General features: G+C 46.6%; 1 protein-coding gene across 1 annotated transcript in view; it reads right to left on the bottom strand.

Moving 5' to 3' along the window:
* Positions 1–20,713, bottom strand: part of QSOX1 (quiescin sulfhydryl oxidase 1) — a 350,420-nt gene extending 329,707 nt beyond the window's left edge. Inside the window, exon 1 of the mRNA XM_078643550.1 lies at positions 20,362–20,713. Coding sequence (XP_078499676.1) covers positions 20,362–20,584 — 223 coding nt within the window. The 5' untranslated portion in view covers positions 20,585–20,713. The remainder of the gene's footprint in view (positions 1–20,361) is intronic.
* Between the last annotated feature and the right edge of the window lie 3,696 nt (positions 20,714–24,409).

Raw genomic sequence — 24,409 nt, forward strand, 5'->3', positions numbered from 1 at the left:
TGCAGAGTAGTGAAAAGTGAGTGCAGAGTAGTGAGTAGTGAGTGCAGAGTAGTGAGTAGTGAGTGCAGAGTAGTGAGTGCTGAGTAGTGAGTGCAGAGTAGTGAGTAGTGAGTGCAGAGTAGTGAGTAGTGAGTGCAGAGTAGTGAGTAGTGAGTGCAGAGTAGTGAGTAGTGAGTGCAGAGTAGTGAGTAGTGAGTAGTGAGTGCAGAGTAGTGAGTAGTGAGTGCAGAGTAGTGAGTAGTGAGTGCAGAGTAGTGAGTGCAGAGTAGTGAGTGCAGAGTAGTGAGTGCAGAGTAGTGAGTGCAGAGTAGTGAGTGCAGAGTAGTGAGTGCAGAGTAGTGAGTGCAGAGTAGTGAGTGCAGAGTAGTGAGTGCAGAGTAGTGAGTAGTGAGTGCAGAGTAGTGAGTGCAGAGTAGTGAGTAGTGAGTGCAGAGTAGTGAGTGCAGAGTAGTGAGTAGAGAGTAGTGAGTAGTGAGTGCAGAGTAGTGAGTGCAGAGTAGTGAGTGCAGAGTAGTGAGTGCAGAGTAGTGAGTGCAGAGTAGTGAGTGCAGAGTAGTGAGTGCAGAGTAGTGAGTGCAGAGTAGTGAGTGCAGAGTAGTGAGTGCAGAGTAGTGAGTGCAGAGTAGTGAGTAGTGAGTGCAGAGTAGTGAGTAGTGAGTGCAGAGTAGTGAGTAGTGAGTGTAGTGAGTGCAGAGTAGTGAGTGTAGTGAGTGCAGAGTAGTGAGTAGTGAGTGCAGAGTAGTGAGTAGTGAGTGCAGAGTAGTGAGTGTAGAGTAGTGAGTGCAGAGTAGTGAGTAGTGAGTGCAGAGTAGTGAGTGCAGAGTAGTGAGTAGTGAGTGTAGTGAGTGCAGAGTAGTGAGTGCAGAGTAGTGAGTAGTGAGTGCAGAGTAGTGAGTAGTGAGTGCAGAGTAGTGAGTGTAGAGTAGTGAGTAGTGAGTAGTGAGTAGTGAGTGCAGAGTAGTGAGTGCAGAGTAGTGAGTGCAGAGTAGTGAGTGCAGAGTAGTGAGTGCAGAGTAGTGAGTGCAGAGTAGTGAGTGCAGAGTAGTGAGTGCAGAGTAGTGAGTGCAGAGTAGTGAGTGCAGAGTACTGAGTAGTGAGTAGTGAGTGCAGAGTAGGAGTGCAGAGTAGTGAGTAGTGAGTGCAGAGTAGTGAGTGCAGAGTAGTGAGTGCAGAGTAGTGAGTGCAGAGTAGTGAGTGCAGAGTAGTGAGTGCAGAGTAGTGAGTGCAGAGTAGTGAGTGCAGAGTAGTGAGTGCAGAGTAGTGAGTGCAGAGTAGTGAGTGCAGAGTAGTGAGTGCAGAGTAGTGAGTAGTGAGTGCAGAGTAGTGAGTAGTGAGTGCAGAGTAGTGAGTGCAGAGTAGTGAGTGCAGAGTAGTGAGTGCAGAGTAGTGAGTGCAGAGTAGTGAGTAGTGAGTGCAGAGTAGTGAGTGCCGAGAAGTGAGTGAAGAGTAGTGAGTGCAGAGTAGTGAGTGCAGAGTAGTGAGTGCAGAGTAGTGAGTGCAGAGTAGTGAGTGCAGAGTAGTGAGTGCAGAGTAGTGAGTGCAGAGTAGTGAGTGCAGAGTAGTGAGTGCAGAGTAGTGAGTGCAGAGTAGTGAGTGCAGAGTAGTGAGTAGTGAGTAGTGAGTGTAGTGAGTGCAGAGTAGTGAGTAGTGAGTGTAGTGAGTTCAGAGTAGTGAGTGCAGAGTAGTGAGTAGTGAGTGCAGAGTAGTGAGTAGTGAGTGCAGAGTAGTGAGTAGTGAGTGCAGAGTAGTGAGTAGTGAGTGCAGAGTAGTGAGTGCAGAGTAGTGAGTGCAGAGTAGTGAGTGCAGAGTAGTGAGTGCAGAGTAGTGAGTAGTGAGTGCAGAGTAGTGAGTAGTGAGTGCAGAGTAGTGAGTAGTGAGTGCAGAGTAGTGAGTAGTGAGTGCAGAGTAGTGAGTGCAGAGTAGTGAGTGCAGAGTAGTGAGTGCAGAGTAGTGAGTAGTGAGTGCAGAGTAGTGAGTGCAGAGTAGTGAGTGCAGAGTAGTGAGTGCAGAGTAGTGAGTGCAGAGTAGTGAGTGCAGAGTAGTGAGTGCAGAGTAGTGAGCAGTGAGTGCAGAGTAGTGAGTAGTGAGTGTAGTGAGTGCAGAGTAGTGAGTGCAGAGTAATGAGTAGTGAGTAGTGAGTGCAGAGTAGTGAGTAGTGAGTGCAGAGTAGTGAGTGCAGAGTAGTGAGTGCAGAGTAGTGAGTGCAGAGTAGTGAGTGCAGAGTAGTGAGTGCAGAGTAGTGAGTGCAGAGTAGTGAGTGCAGAGTAGTGAGTGCAGAGTAGTGAGTGCAGAGTAGTGAGTAATGAGTGTAGTGAGTGCAGAGTAGTGAGTAGTGAGTGCAGAGTAGTGAGTAGTGAGTGCAGAGTAGTGAGTAGTGAGTGCAGAGTAGTGAGTGCTGAGTAGTGAGTGCAGAGTAGTGAGTAGTGAGTGCAGAGTAGTGAGTAGTGAGTGCAGAGTAGTGAGTGCAGAATAGTGAGTGCAGAGTAGTGAGTGCAGAGTAGTGAGTGCAGAGTAGTGAGTGCAGAGTAGTGAGTAGTGAGTGCAGAGTAGTGAGTAGTGAGTGCAGAGTAGTGAGTAGTGAGTAGTGAGTGCAGAGTAGTGAGTGCAGAGTAGTGAGTAGTGAGTGCAGAGTAGTGAGTGCAGAGTAGTGAGTGTAGAGTAGTGAGTGGTGAGTAGTGAGTGTAGAGTAGTGAGTAGTGAGTGTAGAGTAGTGAGTGTAGAGTAGTGAGTAGTGAGTGTAGAGTAGTGAGTGTAGAGTAGTGAGTAGTGAGTGTAGAGTAGTGAGTGTAGAGTAGTGAGTAGTGAGTGTAGAGTAGTGAGTGTAGAGTAGTGAGTAGTGAGTAGTGAGTGTAGTGAGTGCAGAGTAGTGAGTAGTGAGTGTAGTGAGTTCAGAGTAGTGAGTGCAGAGTAGTCAGTAGTGAGTGCAGAGTAGTGAGTAGTGAGTGCAGAGTAGTGAGTAGTGAGTGCAGAGTAGTGAGTGCAGAGTAGTGAGTGCAGAGTAGCGAGTGCAGAGTAGTGAGTGCAGAGTAGTGAGTGCAGAGTAGTGAGTGCAGAGTAGTGAGTAGTGAGTGCAGAGTAGTGAGTGCAGAGTAGTGAGTGCAGAGTAGTGAGTGCAGAGTAGTGAGTGCAGAGTAGTGAGTGCAGAGTAGTGAGTGCAGAGTAGTGAGTGCAGAGTAGTGAGTGCAGAGTAGTGAGTAGTGAGTAGTGAGTAGTGAGTGCAGAGTAGTGAGTGCAGAGTAGTGAGTGCAGAGTAGTGAGTAGTGAGTGCAGAGTAGTGAGTGCAGAGTAGTGAGTGCAGAGTAGTGAGTAGTGAGTGTAGTGAGTGCAGAGTAGTGAGTAGTGAGTGCAGAGTAGTGAGTAGTGAGTGCAGAGTAGTGAGTAGTGAGTGCAGAGTAGTGAGTAGTGAGTGCAGAGTAGTGAGTGCAGAGTAGTGAGTGCAGAGTAGTGAGTGCAGAGTAGTGAGAGCAGAGTAGTGAGAGCAGAGTAGTGAGTAGTGAGTGCAGAGTAGTGAGAAGTGAGTGCAGAGTAGTGAGTGCAGAGTAGTGAGTGCAGAGTAGTGAGTGCAGAGTAGTGAGTGCAGAGTAGTGAGTGCAGAGTAGTGAGTAGTGAGTGCAGAGTAGTGAGTAGTGAGTGCAGAGTAGTGAGTAGTGAGTGCAGAGTAGTGAGTAGTGAGTGCAGAGTAGTGAGTAGTGAGTGCAGAGTAGTGAGTAGTGAGTGCAGAATAGTGAGTAGTGAGTGCAGAGTAGTGAGTGCAGAGTAGTGAGTGCAGAGTAGTGAGTGCAGAGTAGTGAGTAGTGAGTGCAGAGTAGTGCGTAGTGAGTGCAGAGTAGTGCGTAGTGAGTGCAGAGTAGTGAGTGCAGAGTAGTGAGTGCAGAGTAGTGAGTGCAGAGTAGTGAGTGTAGTGAGTGCAGAGTAGTGAGTGCAGAGTAGTGAGTAGTGAGTGTAGTGAGTGCAGAGTAGTGTAGTGAGTGCAGAGTAGTGAGTAGTGAGTGCAGAGTAGTGAGTGCAGAGTAGTGAGTGCAGAGTAGTGAGTGCAGAGTAGTGAGTAGTGAGTGTAGAGTAGTGAGTGCAGAGTAGTGAGTGCAGAGTAGTGAGTAGTGAGTAGCGAGTGCAGAGTAGTGAGTAGTGAGTGTAGAGTAGTGAGTGCAGAGTAGTGAGTGCAGAGTAGTGAGTAGTGAGTGCAGAGTAGTGAGTAGTGAGTGCAGAGTAGTGAGTGCAGAGTAGTGAGTAGTGAGTAGAGTGTAGTGAGTGCAGAGTAGTGAGTAGTGAGTGCAGAGTGCAGAGTGCAGAGTAGTGAGTGCAGAGTAGTGAGTGCAGAGTAGTGAGTGCAGAGTAGTGAGTGCAGAGTAGTGAGTGCAGAGTAGTGAGTGCAGAGTAGTGAGTGCAGAGTAGTGAGTGCAGAGTAGTGAGTAGTGAGTTCAGAGTAGTGAGTAGTGAGTGCAGAGTAGTGAGTAGTGAGTGCAGAGTAGTGAGTAGTGAGTGCAGAGTAGTGAGTGCAGAGTAGTGAGTGCAGAGTAGTGAGTGCAGAGTAGTGAGTGCAGAGTAGTGAGTGCAGAGTAGTGAGTGCAGAGTAGTGAGTAGTGAGTGCAGAGTAGTGAGTAGTGAGTGCAGAGTAGTGAGTAGTGAGTGCAGAGTAGTGAGTGCAGAGTAGTGAGTGCAGAGTAGTGAGTGCAGAGTAGTGAGTAGTGAGTGCAGAGTAGTGAGTGCAGAGTAGTGAGTGCAGAGTAGTGAGTGCAGAGTAGTGAGTGCAGAGTAGTGAGCAGTGAGTGCAGAGTAGTGAGTAGTGAGTGTAGTGAGTGCAGAATAGTGAGTGCAGAGTAATGAGTAGTGAGTAGTGAGTGCAGAGTAGGAGTGCAGAGTAGTGAGTAGTGAGTGCAGAGTAGTGAGTGCAGAGTAGTGAGTGCAGAGTAGTGAGTGCAGAGTAGTGAGTGCAGAGTAGTGAGTGCAGAGTAGTGAGTGCAGAGTAGTGAGTAGTGAGTAGCGAGTGCAGAGTAGTGAGTAGTGAGTGTAGAGTAGTGAGTGCAGAGTAGTGAGTGCAGAGTAGTGAGTAGTGAGTGCAGAGTAGTGAGTAGTGAGTGCAGAGTAGTGAGTGCAGAGTAGTGAGTAGTGAGTAGAGTGTAGTGAGTGCAGAGTAGTGAGTAGTGAATGCAGAGTGCAGAGTGCAGAGTAGTGAGTGCAGAGTAGTGAGTGCAGAGTAGTGAGTGCAGAGTAGTGAGTGCAGAGTAGTGAGTGCAGAGTAGTGAGTGCAGAGTAGTGAGTGCAGAGTAGTGAGTGCAGAGTAGTGAGTGCAGAGTAGTGAGTGCAGAGTAGTGAGTAGTGAGTTCAGAGTAGTGAGTTCAGAGTAGTGAGTGCAGAGTAGTGAGTGCAGAGTAGTGAGTGCAGAGTAGTGAGTGCAGAGTAGTGAGTGCAGAGTAGTGAGTGCAGAGTAGTGAGTGCAGAGTAGTGAGTGCAGAGTAGTGAGTAGTGAGTGCAGAGTAGTGAGTAGTGAGTGCAGAGTAGTGAGTAGTGAGTAGTGAGTAGTGAGTGCAGAGTAGTGAGTGCAGAGTAGTGAGTGCAGAGTAGTGAGTGCAGAGTAGTGAATGCAGAGTAGTGAGTAGTGAGTGTAGTGAGTGCAGAGTAGTGAGTGCAGAGTAGTGAGTGCAGAGTAGTGAGTAGTGAGTGTAGTGAGTGCAGAGTAGTGAGTGCAGAGTAGTGTGTAGTGAGTGCAGAGTAGTGAGTAGTGTGTAGTGAGTAGTGTGTAGTGAGTGCAGAGTAGTGAGTGCAGAGTAGTGAGTGCAGAGTAGTGAGTGCAGAGTAGTGAGTGCAGAGTAGTGAGTGCAGAGTAGTGAGTAGTGAGTGCAGAGTAGTGAGTAGTGAGTGCAGAGTAGTGAGTAGTGAGTGCAGAGTAGTGAGTAGTGAGTGCAGAGTAGTGAGTAGTGAGTGCAGAGTAGTGAGTGCAGAGTAGTGAGTAGTGAGTAGGGAGTGCAGAGTAGTGAGTGCAGAGTAGTGAGTGCAGAGTAGTGAGTGCAGAGTAGTGAGTGCAGAGTAGTGAGTGCAGAGTAGTGAGTGCAGAGTAGTGAGTAGTGAGTGCAGAGTAGTGAGTAGTGAGTGCAGAGTAGGGAGTAGTGAGTGCAGAGTAGTGAGTGCAGAGTAGTGAGTGCAGAGTAGTGAGTGCAGAGTAGTGAGTGCAGAGTAGTGAGTGCAGAGTAGTGAGTGCAGAGTAGTGAGTGCAGAGTAGTGAGTAGTGAGTGTAGTGAGTGCAGAGTAGTGAGTGCAGTGTAGTGAGTGCAGAGTAGTGAGTAGTGAGTGCAGAGTAGTGAGTAGTGAGTGCAGAGTAGTGAGTAGTGAGTGCAGAGTAGTGAGTAGTGAGTGCAGAGTAGTGAGTGCAGAGTAGTGAGTGCAGAGTAGTGAGTGCAGAGTAGTGAGTGCAGAGTAGTGAGTGCAGAGTAGTGAGTGCAGAGTAGTGAGTAGTGAGTGTAGTGAGTGCAGAGTAGTGAGTGCAGTGTAGTGAGTGCAGAGTAGTGAGTAGTGAGTGCAGAGTAGTGAGTAGTGAGTGCAGAGTAGTGAGTAGTGAGTGCAGAGTAGTGAGTAGTGAGTGCAGAGTAGTGAGTGCAGAGTAGTGAGTGCAGAGTAGTGAGTGCAGAGTAGTGAGTGCAGAGTAGTGAGTGCAGAGTAGTGAGTGCAGAGTAGTGAGTGCAGAGTAGTGAGTGCAGAGTAGTGAGTGCAGAGTAGTGAGTGCAGAGTAGTGAGTAGTGAGTGCAGAGTAGTGAGTAGTGAGTAGCGAGTGCAGAGTAGTGAGTGCAGAGTAGTGAGTAGTGAGTGCAGAGTAGTGAGTGCAGAGTAGTGAGTGCAGAGTAGTGAGTGCAGAGTAGTGAGTGCAGAGTAGTGAGTGCAGAGTAGTGAGTGCAGAGTAGTGAGTGCAGAGTAGTGAGTGCAGAGTAGTGAGTGCAGAGTAGTGAGTGCAGAGTAGTGAGTGCAGAGTAGTGAGTGCAGAGTAGTGAGTGCAGAGTAGTGAGTGCAGTGTAGTGAGTGCAGTGTAGTGAGTGCAGAGTAGTGAGTGCAGAGTAGTGAGTAGTGAGTGCAGAATAGTGAGTGCAGAGTAGTGAGTGCAGAGTAGTGAGTGCAGAGTAGTGAGTGCAGAGTAGTGAGTGCAGAGTAGTGAGTAGCGAGTGCAGAGTAGCGAGTGCAGAGTAGCGAGTAGTGAGTGCAGAGTAGTGAGTGCAGAGTAGTGAGTGCAGAGTAGTGAGTGCAGAGTAGTGAGTGCAGAGTAGTGAGTGCAGAGTAGTGAGTGCAGAGTAGTGAGTGCAGAGTAGTGAGTGCAGAGTAGTGAGTGCAGAGTAGTGAGTGCAGAGTAGTGAGTGCAGAGTAGTGAGTGCAGAGTAGTGAGTGCAGAGTAGTGAGTGCAGAGTAGTGAGTGCAGAGTAGTGAGTGCAGAGTAGTGAGTGCAGAGTAGTGAGTGCGCAGAGTGAGTGTGCAGAGTGAGTGTGCAGAGTGAGTGTGCAGAGTGGGTGTGCAGAGTGGGTGTGCAGAGTGAGTGTGCAGAGTGAGTGTGCAGAGTGAGTGTGCAGAGTGAGTGTGCAGAGTGAGTGTGCAGAGAGAGTGTGCAGAGAGAGTGTGCAGAGAGAGTGTGCAGAGAGAGTGTGCAGAGTGAGTGTGCAGAGTGAGTGTGCAGAGTGAGTGTGCAGAGTGAGAGTGCAGAGTGAGAGTGCAGAGTGAGAGTGCAGAGTGAGAGTGCAGAGTGAGAGTGCAGTGTGTGAAGTGTGTGTGTGTGTGTGTGTGTGTGTGTGTGTGTGTGTGTGTGTGTGTGTGTGTGTGTGTAGGATGAGCAGTGTGTGAGCGTGCAGGGTTTACAGTCTGTGAGCGTGTAGGGTGAGCAGTGTGTGAGCGTGTAGGGTGAGCAGTGTGTGAGCGTGCAGGGTGAGCAGTGTGTGAGCGTGCAGGGTGAGCAGTGTGTGAGCGTGCAGGGTGAGCAGTGTGTGAGCGTGCAGGGTGAGCAGTGTGTGAGCGTGCAGGGTGAGCAGTGTGTGAGCGTGCAGGGTGAGCAGTGTGTGAGCGTGCAGGGTGAGCAGTGTGTGAGCGTGCAGGGTGAACAGTGTGTGAGCGTGCAGGGTGAACAGTGTGTGAGCGTGCAGGGTGAACAGTGTGTGAGCGTGCAGGGTGAACAGTGTGTGAGCGTGCAGGGTGAACAGTGTGTGAGCGTGCAGGGTGAACAGTGTGTGAGCGTGCAGGGTGAACAGTGTGTGAGCGTGCAGGGTGAACAGTGTGTGAGCGTGCAGGGTGAACAGTTTGTGAGCGTGCAGGGTGAACAGTTTGTGAGCGTGCAGGGTGAACAGTTTGTGAGCGTGCAAGGTGAACAGTTTGTGAGCGTGCAGGGTGAACAGTGTGTGAGCGTGCAGGGTGAACAGTGTGTGAGCGTGCAGGGTGAACAGTGTGTGAGCGCGCAGGGTGAACAGTGTGTGAGCGTGCAGGGTGAACAGTGTGTGAGCGTGCAGGGTGAACAGTTTGTGAGCGTGCAAGGTGAACAGTTTGTGAGCGTGCAAGGTGAACAGTTTGTGAGTGTGCAGGGTGAACAGTTTGTGAGTGTGCAGGGTGAACAGTTTGTGAGTGTGCAGGGTGAACAGTTTGTGAGTGTGCAGGGTGAACAGTTTGTGAGTGTGCAGGGTGAACAATTCCAATCCAAACCACATAATTCCATTACACACCACATGCATACACTCCTTAACACATGGCTAAAAGACATTGCCATTTACAATGCCATTAGCTCTAACTCAAATAAATCCGAGACCTATTGCATTTCCAATGCTTGTTTGTTTTGTTTTTAAGGAGCCCACCTTCCCTGGACCACTTGGGCTCTGGGAGCCCTATCCACCAGGGCGTGGTCCATTTTTTGTAATGCTAGCCCCCCTCCCAAGGCAGATTTCGGCCTTGGTGACCCCAACCCCCAGGGCAAGGCCTTCACTATTCTTTTTTATGGGGAGGGCGGCCAGCAGGGCCCCTCTTCCCAGGCTGATATTTCCCAGGGGACCCCATTACCAGGGAAAGGCCTCTTGGGGACCGTGCGGGGAGTCTCAAGGCCCCTGGGTTCCCTGCCTGCTCCCTGCCTCCTGCAGGAGTCGGCATTGCTTTTGGACAGAGGGAGCTGCAAACATGGAGCTCCCTCTGTCCAAAAGGAATTCTGCTGCGCTTCATGGAAGCAAGAGCATTTTTCATGTTCTCGCTTCCATGAAGCAGACCAAAGTTTGCTATGGATTGGCGGGAGCACCCCAAGCCATAGCAAACTGCAATGTCCCATGAGTGGGCACCCTGGGACATTGCTGGAGCCGGCCCTGCGGGGTGGGGGTCCCAGGGTCATGGAGAGCTCCTGTAGGGGGCTGCATGGCCCCGCCCTATCTTCAATATAGCCCAGAAGAGGTGGTGGATCCCGGGGCAGCAGGGTCGCGTGGCCCCCGCATTTAATTATATTAGCCCCTGGGAGGTGGCGGTTCCCAGGGCTGTGTGGGAAAACATATACTATTGACTTGTCCCAATGAATCCCAGGGGCTTATTTAAACGAAGTGTTTTTCAAAAAATGTAGGCAGGATTCGCAGATCCAACACGACTCCCACTGAATTGCTTTTAAAAAATAGCTTTTTGGGCCCTTGGAGTCCCTATGGGATCCCCAGAACAGGCCTAGGGGGTTATGGTGTTTCTACCCTACCTCCTTTTCTATTTTTTTTAAGTTTTTGCTTGATACTCGGTTCAACCAAGTCACAAGATGGCTGCTAACACTTCCTGGTTTGAAGTGTTGGCAGCCAATCAGAGCTCAGGCATGAGATCGGCAGGGGTTGCGAATCCACTGCGGCCACAGTTATCTGATAAATCTTTAAATGGCTCAAGAACTACTTAATGAATTTACACCATTTGACAAAAAGAGTGCTTTCTGGACAGAGAGCTACCTTTTTACCAAATTTGGTGTAATTCCATTGAAGCAGTTCGTGCTGTAACCATGTCTAAAGTTTCCTAATGAAATTAACATTGAGAAAAAGCGTTCTAGGACCCTCCTCCTCTCCCCTTTTACGGATCACCCTGACATTTTCAAGACAGGAGCTAAAGTTAGCTTCAAATTAATTTAGAACATTTTGTGAAGATTCGTCAAACAGCACCAAAGTTATTTGCATATCAAAAACAGCTTTTTAATAGAAATCAGGTCCTACTTATAACTACCTACTGGGATAACACACACACACACACACGCACACACACACACTAACACACACACACACTAACACACACTTCTACCTACCTACCTACCTACCTTCTGGTGAAAGCAGGCGGGACACAGCTCCGGTTTTCAAGTGGTTTTATTGAGTAATTAAAAGCGCAGTCGAACTCACAGGTCCGTGAAACGCTAGGGCACGCGCGTTTCTGGCCGGAATGGCCTTCATCAGTGCCAGTCTCATAGGTGAGAGTAGATTCACCTGGGAGCCCAATAAGTAGTCTCTCAGCCCCTCCTCCTAAAAGAGGTGTGTACACCTCCTCACGCTACATCACCCAGCAAGCTGCATCATGGGTTGTGTGGTTGATTGTGGCAATCCATACAGTGACGAACTCCTTCCAAAACACCCAGTGGTGTCCCATAACGTGGCAATGACTTACACTCGGGAATTCGGTGTTCTGGCTCATACCATCCTTGATCACCTTTTCAGGCAGTACAATACCGCCTCCTCTCTCCCCATTCTGAAGCTGACTTCACCGTGGCAATTACTCTGCTCAGGGGTGCTCCGTGTTGCATTTTCCGTGCACAACCACGTTTTTGCTGACCTCCACACGGTGTACATATATAGACACACACATGGGTTTAGGGCTGGGGGTATAGGGTGGGAAGGGTGTTTTCAGGGTTTGGGGCGAGTAGAGATATAGGGTGGTAAGGGAATTTTAGGGGTGAGTAGGGTCATAGTTTAGTAAAGAAATGTTTAGGGTTTAGAGGTGGGTAGAGGTATTGGGTTGCAAGGGTGTTTTTAGGGTTTAGAAGTGGTAAAGGGCATACGGTGATAAGAGTAATTAATAAAAGGAGATTTGAGGGGTTCCCCCAATAAAAATGAAATTTTAAATGGGGTGTGGGTGGGTTAACTTACCTTTTTTATACTTAATTGCATGGTAAAGGCATGTACAAAAAATGTGGTAAACGCATACGTTGTAAAGTCGCCCACCATGCACCACAATCTTCATCGCCACACTAAATTATCATCCACACAGTTCATGTGCACTAGAATCTCATCACTGCACCTCACATGCACCAGAATCTCACTGCCCCAGTTCACACGCCACAGAACGTCAGTGCAGTTCACATGCACCATAAAGTCTTGCATTCTGCACTTATTCCTGAAATCACTAAACCTCGCCTCCACTAGGCCTGCATGAGCAAAATACAAGGACTTGCATCAAAAACCAGGACATCAGCACAGTATGCAATCTACTGTTGTACAGTGAAATTAAGAAGGTTGCAGCAACGCCGTCCTCTCACCCAAATAGAAACTACACTCAATTCAATTTTCAAAACTTTATTTCGATTTCGTATAGAAACCATAAAAGTAAACATAACAGATTTATAAAAACAAATAAAATTAATCAAACATTATACATATTTACATACTTTTCTGAAAAACCGAGTGTCATCAATATCTATTTCGAATCACCAGAGCTGATCTGATAAAATTTAAGACGGCATTACAAATATGTACAGTTGACAGGGACAGCAAACAATCGTACGCTTCTTTATAATAACGTGTTTGAAATTATGCCAATAAAGGTTTAAGGAAAACATTTCTTGGTACTTTATACAAGGTACAAAAAAACAGAAGATGGAGAGTATTCTGTGAAACCTTATTATTACAGGGGCAGTGGGGTAGCTTTTCCCACCAGCCCCCCTGTTTTGGAAAAGCGAACAAAAAATGTAGGGTACCAAGGCGCAATCTTGTTAGATAAAAACGCCATTGCATGTTCATAATATATGACAAATAAAACTGGCGAGCTGGTTTTCCTTGTGCGCTCAGTAGATGGTCATTTGTCCTAAGAGAACCCAAACTAGATTTAAAGGCGTTCTTAATAATCTCCTTGGCATCCCTACCAAGTAGTTCTGGGTTTGTATACATTTTACCTAGACCTATCTTAAAAAAGGTCTCTTTAACATATCGTAGCAACGGGATTTGGGTATAATAATCAAGTTTTTGACAATCTTGGATAATTTCTTTTGTTAAATTCAACTCTTCAGATTGCCAAACCTTTGCCCATAATATTAGTGGGGCAACGTGAATAATGTCACTTATAAACTCGATACCAACTTCCTCATGGCAGAATATGTTAGATGTACCCATTGGCACAGATAACAAACGCTTAACAAACTTATTCTCCACAATTTGTATTTTTTCGCATTTATCCGAACCCCACACCCCTGAACCATAGGTCAAAACGGAAACACACTTGGCCTTATATAATGATATAATCTCTGCTACACGCCGCTGACCCAATTTACTAGAAAAGCGGAAAAGGGCTTCGATTAACTGTGCAACCTTCTGAACCCGTGCTGTCAGTAATGGTTCCCAACTTAATTTTTTATTAAAGAGGTTACCCAGATAACAGAAGTTATCCACCTTTTCAATGTTAGCATTCTTTACCATATATTTCCGTGTCTTCGCATTTTTTGGACCACAGGTAATGGCAAAAGATTTAGTAAAATTAACACCTAATTCTAAATTGCCCATGAAAGTATCAAAAGCATTCAGAGATATCTGCATGCTGTTCGGGGTAAGTGTCATTAAGACAGTGTCATCAGCATAAGACAACATTGGGATTCTTTTTCCATTTATCTTTGGAAAATCAGCAGATGTTTCTAACAAAAAACCCTCCAAGCCATTTGTATAAATCAAGAATAAGAAAGGTGCTAAAATGCATCCTTGTCGGACGCCTTCAGTAGATAGAATTGGTTGTGATTTTTCCCCACCACGGCCATATCTGACCCTTACCGTTGTAGCAGTGTGCAGCCTGCGGAGCAGGGTGACCAAGGGTTCTTCGAAACCCATAGAGGCCATCATACGCCACAGTTTTTCCCTGCACACTGTATCGAAGGCGCTGGACAAGTCCATGAATGCCAAGTGTATCGAACCATTCTTGGCACCCATGTACTTGCCCATAATCAAAGCAAGGTTCAGACACTGCTCGGTGGTTCCTTTCCCTTTCCTAAAACCATATTGTGATTCTACAATCACCCCTGAGGACTCCGCCCATGTTTCCAACCGTGCCAATATCACCCTACCCATCAACTTACATGTTGAGTCTATTAGCGATATCGGCCTATAGCATCTTGGATCATACTTGTCGCCTTTTTTAAAAATTGGGACCAAAACAGCCTCTTTCCATGAGGTCGGAATGGGGCCAGTTATTATTGCCTTGAATACATTCATAAGTAAGGGAGACCAAAACTCTTGATTGGATTTAAAAAGATCTAAAGGTACCGAATCAGGGCCTGGGGCCTTTGAAGCTGCCCCCAAAGTCAGGGCTAACTTTACTTCGGCAAGCGTTATCGATTCGCTGAGCTTCTTAGCTGAGTCCATATTAAAATAACGGGAATCATCCTCCTCCAGGGCAGTATTATATAATTTCTCTTTGGGAAGAAACTACACTCATCAGTTACAATGTAGACTAGACAAATTATGCAGAAGTAGTGCCAAGATGCTACAGAGTTCATGCGCTGTATAAATAGCCTAAACAAAAGGCCTATACCCCTGGGAAGGATTGCCACCCAACTTCGCTCTATGTCATCAGGAAGGCATGGGGCAGATTTACAAGATAATGACGCAGTGCGGCAAGCCATCTGGCTGCACCAAACTGCATCATTAGGAAAGTGTAGGGATGCATCGTATTTACAGCAATACAATGCATCTCCTTGCTTTCCTCTGTGCTGGTGCACAATAGGCTGCCTAGCACTAACGCAAGCACCTTGCGTCGCAGGGGTGATCGTTTTTGTGCAGGAAGGAACACCTTCCTGTACAAAAACAATAATTGAGGAATTTGCATCCTTCTCTGTTTGCTGAAGAATACAGGACGTGTAAAAAGAGGAAAAAACGAGAAATAAAGGTATTTCTCAAAGTTGCGCCACATTTACGCATCCGCTTGGGAGGTGTTAGAATCTGACGCATTGCCAGATTTAGGAAACCTTGTAAATCTGGGAATGCATCAGAATCCATGGGTGTTGCGTGTCAACACCCACAGCACCACCCATGGAACACCCCTTTCACGCAGAGGAATGCGTGAAAGGGGGCCTTATTTACAAGGACATGAAAAGCCACGCTGGGTGGCTTTGCGTGGCCTGTAAATATGGTTCACCATTGTGCGCCACCAAAGCGTCAAAAAAAGTGGCGCTCCAGTGGCGAAGGGGCCTTGCAAATATGCTCCCATATTTCTAATCAAGGCCTTTCATTTGACATCCTGCGGTGTTCTTGGATTTGTAGTTTTGGCGTACTTCCATTGAATCAATTAAACTAACCCGAAAAGAGTAACTTTCAACAGAGAAGCCCAGAACAGGAAACAAGGCACCGTGACAACATGGGAATAGGTAGCAACTTTTACCCTATGTCCAAAGGCATTACCCTGTTACCACCCACACAGATGATTACTGACAAAGCATCCTTCACCTCCACGTGGGAGTCTACTGAATGGCAATGTGTGCTCCTGGCTGCTAAAAAGCTGCCTTTCTATTAGGTGGTGTCAGTCTACCAACAGGACATCTACCCAACACACACAGAGATACAGCTAACAACAAGACATATTGCTACCACTCCAGGTCTGTCTTCACATGGTCCACAGAACCAAATAAACACACTGATAACCTACCTGTGCTACCAACAAATGTATCTCAAGTATCATTGGTGGTCTGAAAAGGTGTGTGCAACGAAGCAACACAGCGGGCTAGTCTCTCCAGGTGGGCAAGAGGATAAACTGAATCATGAGGCTCTGGCTGCATTAAGAAAATGGTCCACTGTGTCGAAGGAACAAGGCCGGGTCAGTGGGAATAACAACGGTCCACCATGTCAGACTATGTAAAAAAAATATATACAGGAGAAGCCTAGACGTATGGAAAGAGTGCCTTTCTGCTGACAAATAGGGGCTGCAATGTAAATTGCCAGACCCCTGGACATTTTACGAACAGGCAACATCTCTATACAAGCTGTCGGACCTGGCGAGCAGTCAATGCTGAACCAGTGCTTTCGGGCACCAATCCAATTTTGTGTCATTTGTCTCCTATGGGTGGGTTGTGCATGTTATGAGTTTGGGTGCCTTCACTTGTGCTTGTATTTACCTTTCATGTCGCCGCCCAGCTTCTTACAGGAACAGCTACAGGATCATTGATCAAAAAAGTCCTGTGTTCTCAGCAGATGGATGGAAACAAAGGGAGCACTGTGGATGGGTGTTTCTTTTGGTTCAGTGGGGTGGGGGCGTTGGGTTTTTGTGCCTGATGTTTCCTGAGGACTGCTCTCTTTCTAGTTGTGGAACTTGACTTTGGGTTGGGTGTTTCTTATAAAGTGAGGTGGTGAGGGTCTTAAACGCTGATGAGGTCTAACTCAGGGGGTATTTGTCTTTCTAGACTTGGCTAAAGATGGGGAACAAGGGCAGTAGTTCACCTTGGATGGTGTTCTCTAGCTGACCTTTCTGTGGATGGAGTATTGTAACATCCCATGCTCTTGCCCTACCTTTCAAAGTTCAGGTTGGTCCTCAGAAGCCCTCATTTTACATGTATACAGAAGGTGCCACAATTCTTCTGTTTGAAGGGGGAGCATCAATCGCAGTTTTCCATCAGTACATAAGAGCGTGGGGGGCGGAATCAGTGAGCTGATGGAATGGCATGGACTTAAACTGCATTGTGAAAAACAGGTCATGGTAGCAGGCATGTGCGGGATCTTCAGAACTCTCCCCTCTAACTCCCTCTGTTGGATGATCTTTTTACTCCAACTAGAAGAGTGAAAATGCAGTTCCTTAAATTTGACTCGTATCTCCAGTTAAAAGACAAGTCTGTGCTGTAACACCTTACTGCCTATTTCAGTTGAGGCAGCAAGGATTGTGCCTTATTTGCTGGAGGTTGTGGGGTGGCAGTCCAACCTTGGGAGTTTCAGACTGCGAATATCAGCGCACTCCTGAAGGCATCACCAAGTCATTTTGTTTCAAGAGGTTATTGTGTGCTCGTAGGGGTATCAACTTCTGATATTAGTTGCGAATTTGTGAATATCCTGATTGCACAAATCCTAAAGCAAGGATAGTGCCTCTCCCTTTGGCACCACCCGTTGTCCCAGAGGGGTTTCTTGTTCTAAAACTCGATTCAAAACTCGTTTATCATAAAGTGTGAGAGTTTCACGTTTTGTTTTCATCATTGAATGAGTCAACTGAGTTCTCCAATGTTATTCTAAATCTTTATTATCTTGTATTCATTGTAAATACATCCAGCGGTTCAAAATCCTCAATGCGTTTCGGACCCATAAAGGTCCTTCATCAGGGGGTTTACAAATAACGAATATCAACTCGCAAGGTTCTCAGTTTTCGAACACTGAGATCCGTGTGAGTTTCAACTTCATTTGGAAACATCCTGATTAAGGACCTTCATGGGTCCGAAAAGCATTGGGGATTTTGAACCTCTGGATGTATTTACAATTTACAATTAATACATGATAATAAAGATGTAGAATAACATTGGAGAACTCAGTTGACTCATTCAATGATAAATACAAAACGTGAAACTCTCATACTTTATGGTAACTGAATTTTTAATCAAGTATTAGAACAAGAAACCCGTCAGGGACAATAGGTATTGCCAAAGGGGGAGACACTATCCTAGCTTTAGGAGTAGCGCCATCAGGATATCCAACCTTGGCAGTGCCAGACTCATTGCAAAGTCTCTACCTTGGGACAGCTAAAAATTTGGTTGAGCAGCTTCAGGTCATGAAAATAACACTGTAGGGTTATCAGTCAGAACCCTCCAATTAGCAGTGTGTCTACTATCTTGAAGAAGCAACATTGGCTTCCTGTCCAGGACAGGTTTCCTTTAAGGTTCCCAAAGCTTTATTTTGGGACATCGCCTGGGCTCCTGAAGAGCAGGCACAACCAGCACTCTTACCTTCAGGCTATTACAATGTTCTGTTTCTCCACTCAAGAGGAATCCTCGTTTCAGGACTTAGAAGTGTGGGTGAAGGCTTTCTCTTACTTAGAACCCTTAAGCTCCGTTACACCTTACTTATCCCTGGAGTTAAGTGAATTCCACATCTCCTCACTTTTGGAAATAACTTAAAACATGTTCACCAATCTATGGACCCTCTGACTGTGATTGCTGAACTTGTCTACAGTGCTTTACTAACGCTTAACCTTTCTAGTGTACAAGCACTGTATAAAAGCTGTATAACATAACATGGTGTTGTTTAGTGTTAGGTCTCTACTGTTGGATCAGGGCTTCTAGAATTGGTGCTGGTACCAATGTAGGCAGAGTTTCCATGATTGTGTCGAAACGTGGCTCGAAGGTGTTTGTAATGGGGTCTACAACCCTAAAAAGACCTTCATTTGTAAAATTCCATCCCTCATTGACATACAACATGTCCAGTGTTCTGCTACAACACACCACCTATTCTAATACATTTAAAAGGAAGCAGGATTGGATATCATAGGAGCCTCGGTACAACACTGACAGGGGGGAAGCAGCTTGTAGTCTCCTGGGCAAAGAGGTTCTGTCTCTGGACAGAGCGCTCATTTTCACTGTCTCTGTCGGTAGGTCACTATGGGAAGGACTGGTGGCACTTTCTGTGGCTCATTCTACATGGCCTGGGAATGGTCTTGTAAGGAGGGTATCTTGTGGTGTACCTGCTCTCTACAAGGTAGTGTCACGTGGGATATTGTGGGTGGATGTCCGTCTCCGGGAGTACCTCGAACTCTTTGGTGGCAGATCTCGTACGTGGGTCTCTGTAGCTCTAGGGAGCTCTGTAGATGGGGTCTCTGGGTGGGATCTCAAGCTGTGGGAATGGTGATTTGGAGTTCTCTTTCTCAGTAGATGTGTGTGAGGGGATCTGTGTAAGGATCACTCTAGGTCCTAGTGGGTGGGTCACGGACTATAGATGGTGGTCACCTTTATTGTACATGAGTGGGTGGTGGTCTCTCTCAGTGGTATCTTTGGGTGGTTAACATCAGGTCCACCATGAAATGAAGCAATGCACTAGAATCCAAACTGAGGACAAACTGCTTCATAACGAAGAATATAAGAGGTTTTAATAAGGGACGGCAAGATCAGTTTACAATTATGAGCAGCTTTTTATTTTATTTGATACTACCACCTCATAGAAGAAACATGCGACTTTTACCTTTAAAGGAACTACAAGCTGAGATAGCACTGTATATAGAATTGAAATCGGAACTCCCAAACCAATCTAACAAGTTGAATAGCAGCAGGAGTGCTCTTGGGCCCTGATGAAGTGACACCGTTGTGAAACACGTTAGTTCTGCGTTTTTTCAGAAAATATTAAGAAGCGAAATACATTTAATTTATTTGGGGATTTTGAAAGCTTCCAACGACTCTGCGGTGGCATCAGAGAGGTTTCTGTAGGGCACATGTAAGAGTGCGTGTGGCAATTTACAATACAGTACAGTTGCAAGTAACCAGTGATAAAGAACTGGTCAATTACCCAACAGGGATAGAGAGCGCCTGGTGATACCCGATGTCAAATATGTCCCTGAAATTATGACTTCCAGAGGATAAACCAGAGTCCCATAAGCCTGAGTGAGGAAGTCGAAGCTGCTTTTATGTGTCTGAGCAGAGGGGGGGGGGGTCTCAGGTACAGCTGGAAACGACCAGTGAGCAGAAGATCAAAATAGATTATCTAAAGAGGTGGGTCTTTCAGGAACTGCTCAATTTGGATTAGTCATTTTCCTGTGTCAAATGCAAAGGTATGGTTTTCCATAGGGAGAGGGCCTGGACATAGAGCGATCGCCCACCATCACTGTAATCTGAATGGTCAGGACAACATTAGACCTGCTCTGTGGTGTTGAAGCTCCTAGTCAAGTGTTGTGGGACAAGCAGCTCTGTGAGCGGCATGGACAGCCCTGTATACAACACAAAGGGCTTTAAAGCGTCACTTTTTATTTAACTGTAAGCCAGCATAGGAATGTCAGGGCTGGTGTGCTGCTACTGTATCATTTCACATCAAACAAAATGCGAGCTGCATGGTTTTACAGTCTCTCTAGCTGTGACCGAGATTTTCAATGGAGACCAGGATATATAGCCTCAGATAGAATGAATGTGATTTTCAGAGGGTAATGGAGCAGTGGCAGTACAACCTTTAGCAGGCAAAGATGGGGGAATGCTGATTTGAAGAACAACATGATCTTGGGGAGGAGGGGGAGTGTTGAGCCCCTGTTTGAGTTCCCTCCCCACTTGCGGGCTTCATTCCCAGAGACTGGGGGACAGAGGGAGCAGTGGCCAGTTTCTTCGGCCAAAGTAAAGAGCTCCGAAGTTTCCCAGGGCATGCACGGATAACTCACCAAACCAGGTTTTCCCCCGATTGCATTGTGAAACGTGTGGTTCTGTTTCCCGTTATAAAATAGGACATAGAAGTCCCAGAACGAACAGCAGAAACCTGGACCAGTTGAGCGATTCACGCACAGACATGGGAAACTTGAAAGGTCTATCGGAGCAGGGGAACGAGTGGCTGAACTGTCAGTCTGGAAGCAGGATTGAAGGAAGATTATTACAATACAATGGTACTCGAACCAATAATTTAAATTAAATACTTTTCCAAGAAGATACGCATTTGCTTTGATGTTTTTAAAATAACTTGGTAGTGTTCTTTCTGGGGGGGGAAGGGGCTGGTTCTCCTTTGGTAGAGATTGGTCGGAGGGGTGTCTCGCTATGGATGGTCACTGAGTAGGGGTCTGAGTTGAAGCAAGTTTGGGAATCTTTTAGACATTTTTAAGGTTTGTGTGGGATTTCAGTGCCTTCAGAGTGGAGTTTCTCTGACTGTCTCTCGCTATGAATGGCATTATGGAAAGCGGCGTCAAGTGCTGGTTAGAAACATGATTGGGGGTGTCAGTTTAGAGAGTGTCGGGTGGACTTTCCCGCGGGGGTCTGACTCGCGCGGTCTCTCGCATTCCATAGTTAAGCGGAAAGTGGTCTGCAATGGGCTGAAACATAAGATGACTGGGGGTTGTTTAGAGGCGAGCTCGAGGGGGAGTCTCTTGCTTGGGGAGGTTTAGTGAGAAGTGGGCTGTGTCTTCGGAGTTAAAAGGTTTGGGAGTTCTGTTAGCAGAGGTGCGTGTTCATACAGGGTTGCAATCATGGGGTGGCTGTGTCTCGCGTTCTGTCTTAGGGGGGTCTCTTACCCTGCACGTCCAAGGCGAGCTTCTTCCAGATGGGGGCGAATTTCTGGCAGTGCCCGCACCAGGACGCGTAGAACTCGGCGAACCAGGCGCTGCTGGAGTTGAGCAGGTGGTGGCGGGCCGAGTCGGAGTCCAGGATGACCAGCGGGTCCTCCCGGGAGTACATGCCGGCCCAGCCGGGGGCCCACAGGGCCCAGAGCAGCCACAGCACACGCATCTCGGGCATCAGTCTACGGGGAGCAGCAGCGCTGCAGGGCCGGCCGGAGGGTAGACATGGAGCGGACGGAGCGTGGGCGGAGCGTGGGCGGGGCGAGGGAGGGACCTGCCGCGAGGAGGGTGGGAGCGCGAGCCTCAGTGACAGGAGCGCTGCAGGGCGGGCCGGGGAGAATACATGGAGCGGGCGGGGCGAGGGAGGGAGCGCGCGGGAGGGACCTGCGAGAGGGCGGGGGAGCACGAGCCTGAGTGACAGGAGCGCTGCAGGGCCGGCCGGGGAAAAGACATGGAGCGGGCGGAGCGTGGGCGGGGCGATGGAGGACGCGCCCCGGGACGGACCTGCGAGAGGGCAGGGGAGCGTGAGCCTGAGTGACAGGCCTCGTGACGGGCTCGGACGCAGGAGCGCTGGTGGTTGAGGCCCGATGACGAGCACAGGCAAATAAAGTCGAACAAATATAGACAGAGTCAAATCGGATTCAAACAAAGTCCATGTTTACTCTACTGCCGTTGCCGCGGTGGAAGCGTCAAGGGCTCCGTGGCACTTGTCATTTATTTATTTATTTACTTACTTATTTATTTATTTACTTACTTATTTATTTATTTATTTATTTATTTGTGCGTTTTTATTTAGCGCGGACTTTACCCGAAGGTGTCAGAGCGCTTCACAATAGGAACAGAACTGATACATGAGAACATTACAAGTGGACAAAATACAAAAGGTTACATTATATGAAGCAATAATGACAATCGTGAGCTAACAAAATACAAGAGGTAGCAAACGGTGCATTACAAAAGTGACAATCGTGAAACCAACAAAATACAAGAGGTAGCAAACGGTGCATTACAAAAGTGACAATCGTGAACCAACAAAATACAAGAGGTAGCAAACGGTGCATTACAGGAGGAAAAAGTGATGTGTGCAGGTTACAAAAGCGTACAAAGTAAACAAAGAGGTATAATACTGCAATATATGGAGGGCCCTCAAGCACAAGAACAAACGTTACGTAGGTCATGGTGGCACTTGTGCAGGTATCGAAAATAAACAAATGAAAGAGGTAGAAAACAGTGTGTTACAAGAGAAAGTGACGGTTGCATGTTACACACGAGTACCAAACACAGGTAGAAAGATAATACCGTAATAAATGGCATTATTTATTTTCTTCATCCGTTTTTATATAGCGCGGACTTTACCCAAAGGCGTCAGAGCGCTTCACACCTTTCAAAACAGAAGGGTGCGTGTGGGTTTTTGGGTATTTAAAAATCCCAGGTGAAATCCGATGAACACCTAACCATACTCGACTGAAAGCTCCTGTGCAAAACTTTTTACCAAATAATATATTTATTAGGGTGGTGTAATACCTCAAATACCCCCATTCTCTCCACCCCTCCCCCTCCCCCCCTCCCCACACACACACACAGGATGCGCCCCTGCAGTTTTGGGATTTTTAAAACAACACGTGTAATTGTGAAAAGTAGACAACCCGTCTATCCGTCTGAATCTGCGTTGCGCCCACGTGTCTACATTGACCAAGCTAGGTTGTCTGAAGCAAGGTTTGACCGAAAGTGACACACCTGACATTAGTTCACTTGAGGTAAAAAAAAAAGCATTTCGCAATCAGCAAACTATATACTCTTTGGCTTTTTGGTTTGATTTGTGTCTGCCAGTTTCTGTGCTGTGGGTTTATTTATCTATGTTTAGCTGGGTCTGGTGGCTTGGAGGACTCGTGCATTCACTGTAGCGACCTGTGTTCGATCTCATGGTCACAGGTTCAAATCCTGGTGGGTCTACTCAGCGTTTCATCCTTCTGAGGTCGATAAATTGAGTACCATTGAGTTGGTAACAATAAACATCTGTTATTCAGCTCCAAGATACCCTTGTGTGAATGTGTGCTTTTAAAATATACATGTTATGTTAACTTACCACAGAGAGGCAGAGCTCTCAAGTCTCCTGGGACATGCTAAATCGAGTCCATGTTTTTGCTTTTGCACCTGAGGCCTGTAGATCCTATTATATCATCATGAGTACAAAGAAGTCAAAGCAAAGAACTTGATTTAATATGCTTAGAAACATGATAGAGCAGATGAGGCATTATGTGGCTTTAAAGTTTTCTCCCCGTTATCTGTAAAATTACTGCGCGTTTCAGACATGCATTCTAGTACACCTTCTTATTTAGGGTGAGCCTAGACAGCAATAGCACGGTCTCTTTGAGAAATGTTGTATACACTTTGTGGGGGTATGGCCCACCCCTTGATTTTTTATTTGTTACTTCAATTGTCCTTTAAAAAGGCCTGCTTGCTAGTGTTTAATCTTTCCTTTTTGTCCCTACTTGGTGTCATTTGTTTTTTCCAACAGAGAAGTGGCGAACTACTGGTATTTTTCCACTTTGGTGCTTATCTGTTCGATTGGTGGCAACAATTTTGTTTCTTAGTTTCCTACTCATGTTTGGCAAAGCTTCCCTTTCATTTGCAGAGCATTCTAGCTCCGAGCTCTGCTCTGTTTTTTGTAAAAGGCCTGTAAATCTTGCTCTTACCTTGTTACATTTGCAGAGCATGCAAAGACCTTTCTATTTCCTCTTCCCTAACCCAGGACATGCTATCACATTTTCACATAAAAAGTACATTTAGCTGATTACATTTAAATAGATATTTGTTTCCACAATTTGCTCTTTGTAAACATTTTGTTTAGACAATAAACTCTCACGTTTTAGAAATGGGAAGAATGACTGGTAATGAATGTGTTATGCCTGTCTCATTTCATGAAAACTGAATACGAGTAAATGCTTCCAAACTTAACGGCCTTAGCTGTTTACTTACACCGCTGAAGATTGTATGTGCCACAGGCTGCCGGCAGCCTTACTGCAGCCACACGCACTGGTACATATGTCATCGCAGTAACACCTGCGCTTTGTAAAGTGCTCCATGTGCATTACTGGCCTGACTGTGGATGGAAGTCATTCATCTGCCCTGCCATCCATCTTCTTTCCCCACCAGCACTATTTTTTTTCGTGCCACTTTTGTAAAGCGCCATGTGGCAGTATGATACCTCTTACTAATTTTCTTTGTTCTTCGCGCTTAAGTGGCAGCTTATTTATATATAACTTAGGCCAATGTTAAAATATATGCCTCTTCACTCGCTCCGGACCGTCTCTTGTAGCCTCTTTCCCCCTCCCTCCGCCCCATTCCAACCTAGCCAGATTGCCCTCAAATCCGAAGGCCCTGCACTACAGGCCTGTAAATCTTACTCTTATCTGGTCACATCTGTAGAGCATTCAAATACCTTTCTATTTCCTCTTCCCTTACCCAGGGCATGCTATCCCAGTTTCACGTAAAATAACTTTAAGCAGATTACATTTAAATAGATGTTTGTTTCCTCAATTTGCTCTTTTTAAACTTTTTGTTTAGGTAATGAACTCTCGTGTTTTAACTTCTTGTCACAAAAATTGTATACGGCTAAATGTGGCCTCTCTAAAAGGTCTTAGCTGTTTACTTACACCGGTGAAGAGTGACATGTGTCACAAACTTCCGGCAGGCCTACTGCAGTGGTACATATGTCATTGCAGCAGCACCCACGCTTTGCATACTCATCCATGTGCATTACTAGCCAGACTGTGGACGTCACCACATCTGCCTGCTGTCGTCTTCCATCTTCACCGGTGCTTTTTTTTTCTCGTCACTTTTGTAAAGCGCAGCGTGTTACCGGTTATTCATTATTTTTGTGGATCGTGCTTAAGTGACAGCTTCATTATATATAACTGTGGCCAATGTTTAAAATATATGGCGCTTCACTCACTCTGTCTCCTGTAGCCTCTTTCTCCCTCCTACCTGCCCCATCCCAACC

Source organism: Lissotriton helveticus, chromosome 1_1, assembly GCF_964261635.1.
Source record: "Lissotriton helveticus chromosome 1_1, aLisHel1.1, whole genome shotgun sequence".
Lineage (NCBI taxonomy): Eukaryota > Metazoa > Chordata > Amphibia > Caudata > Salamandridae > Lissotriton > Lissotriton helveticus.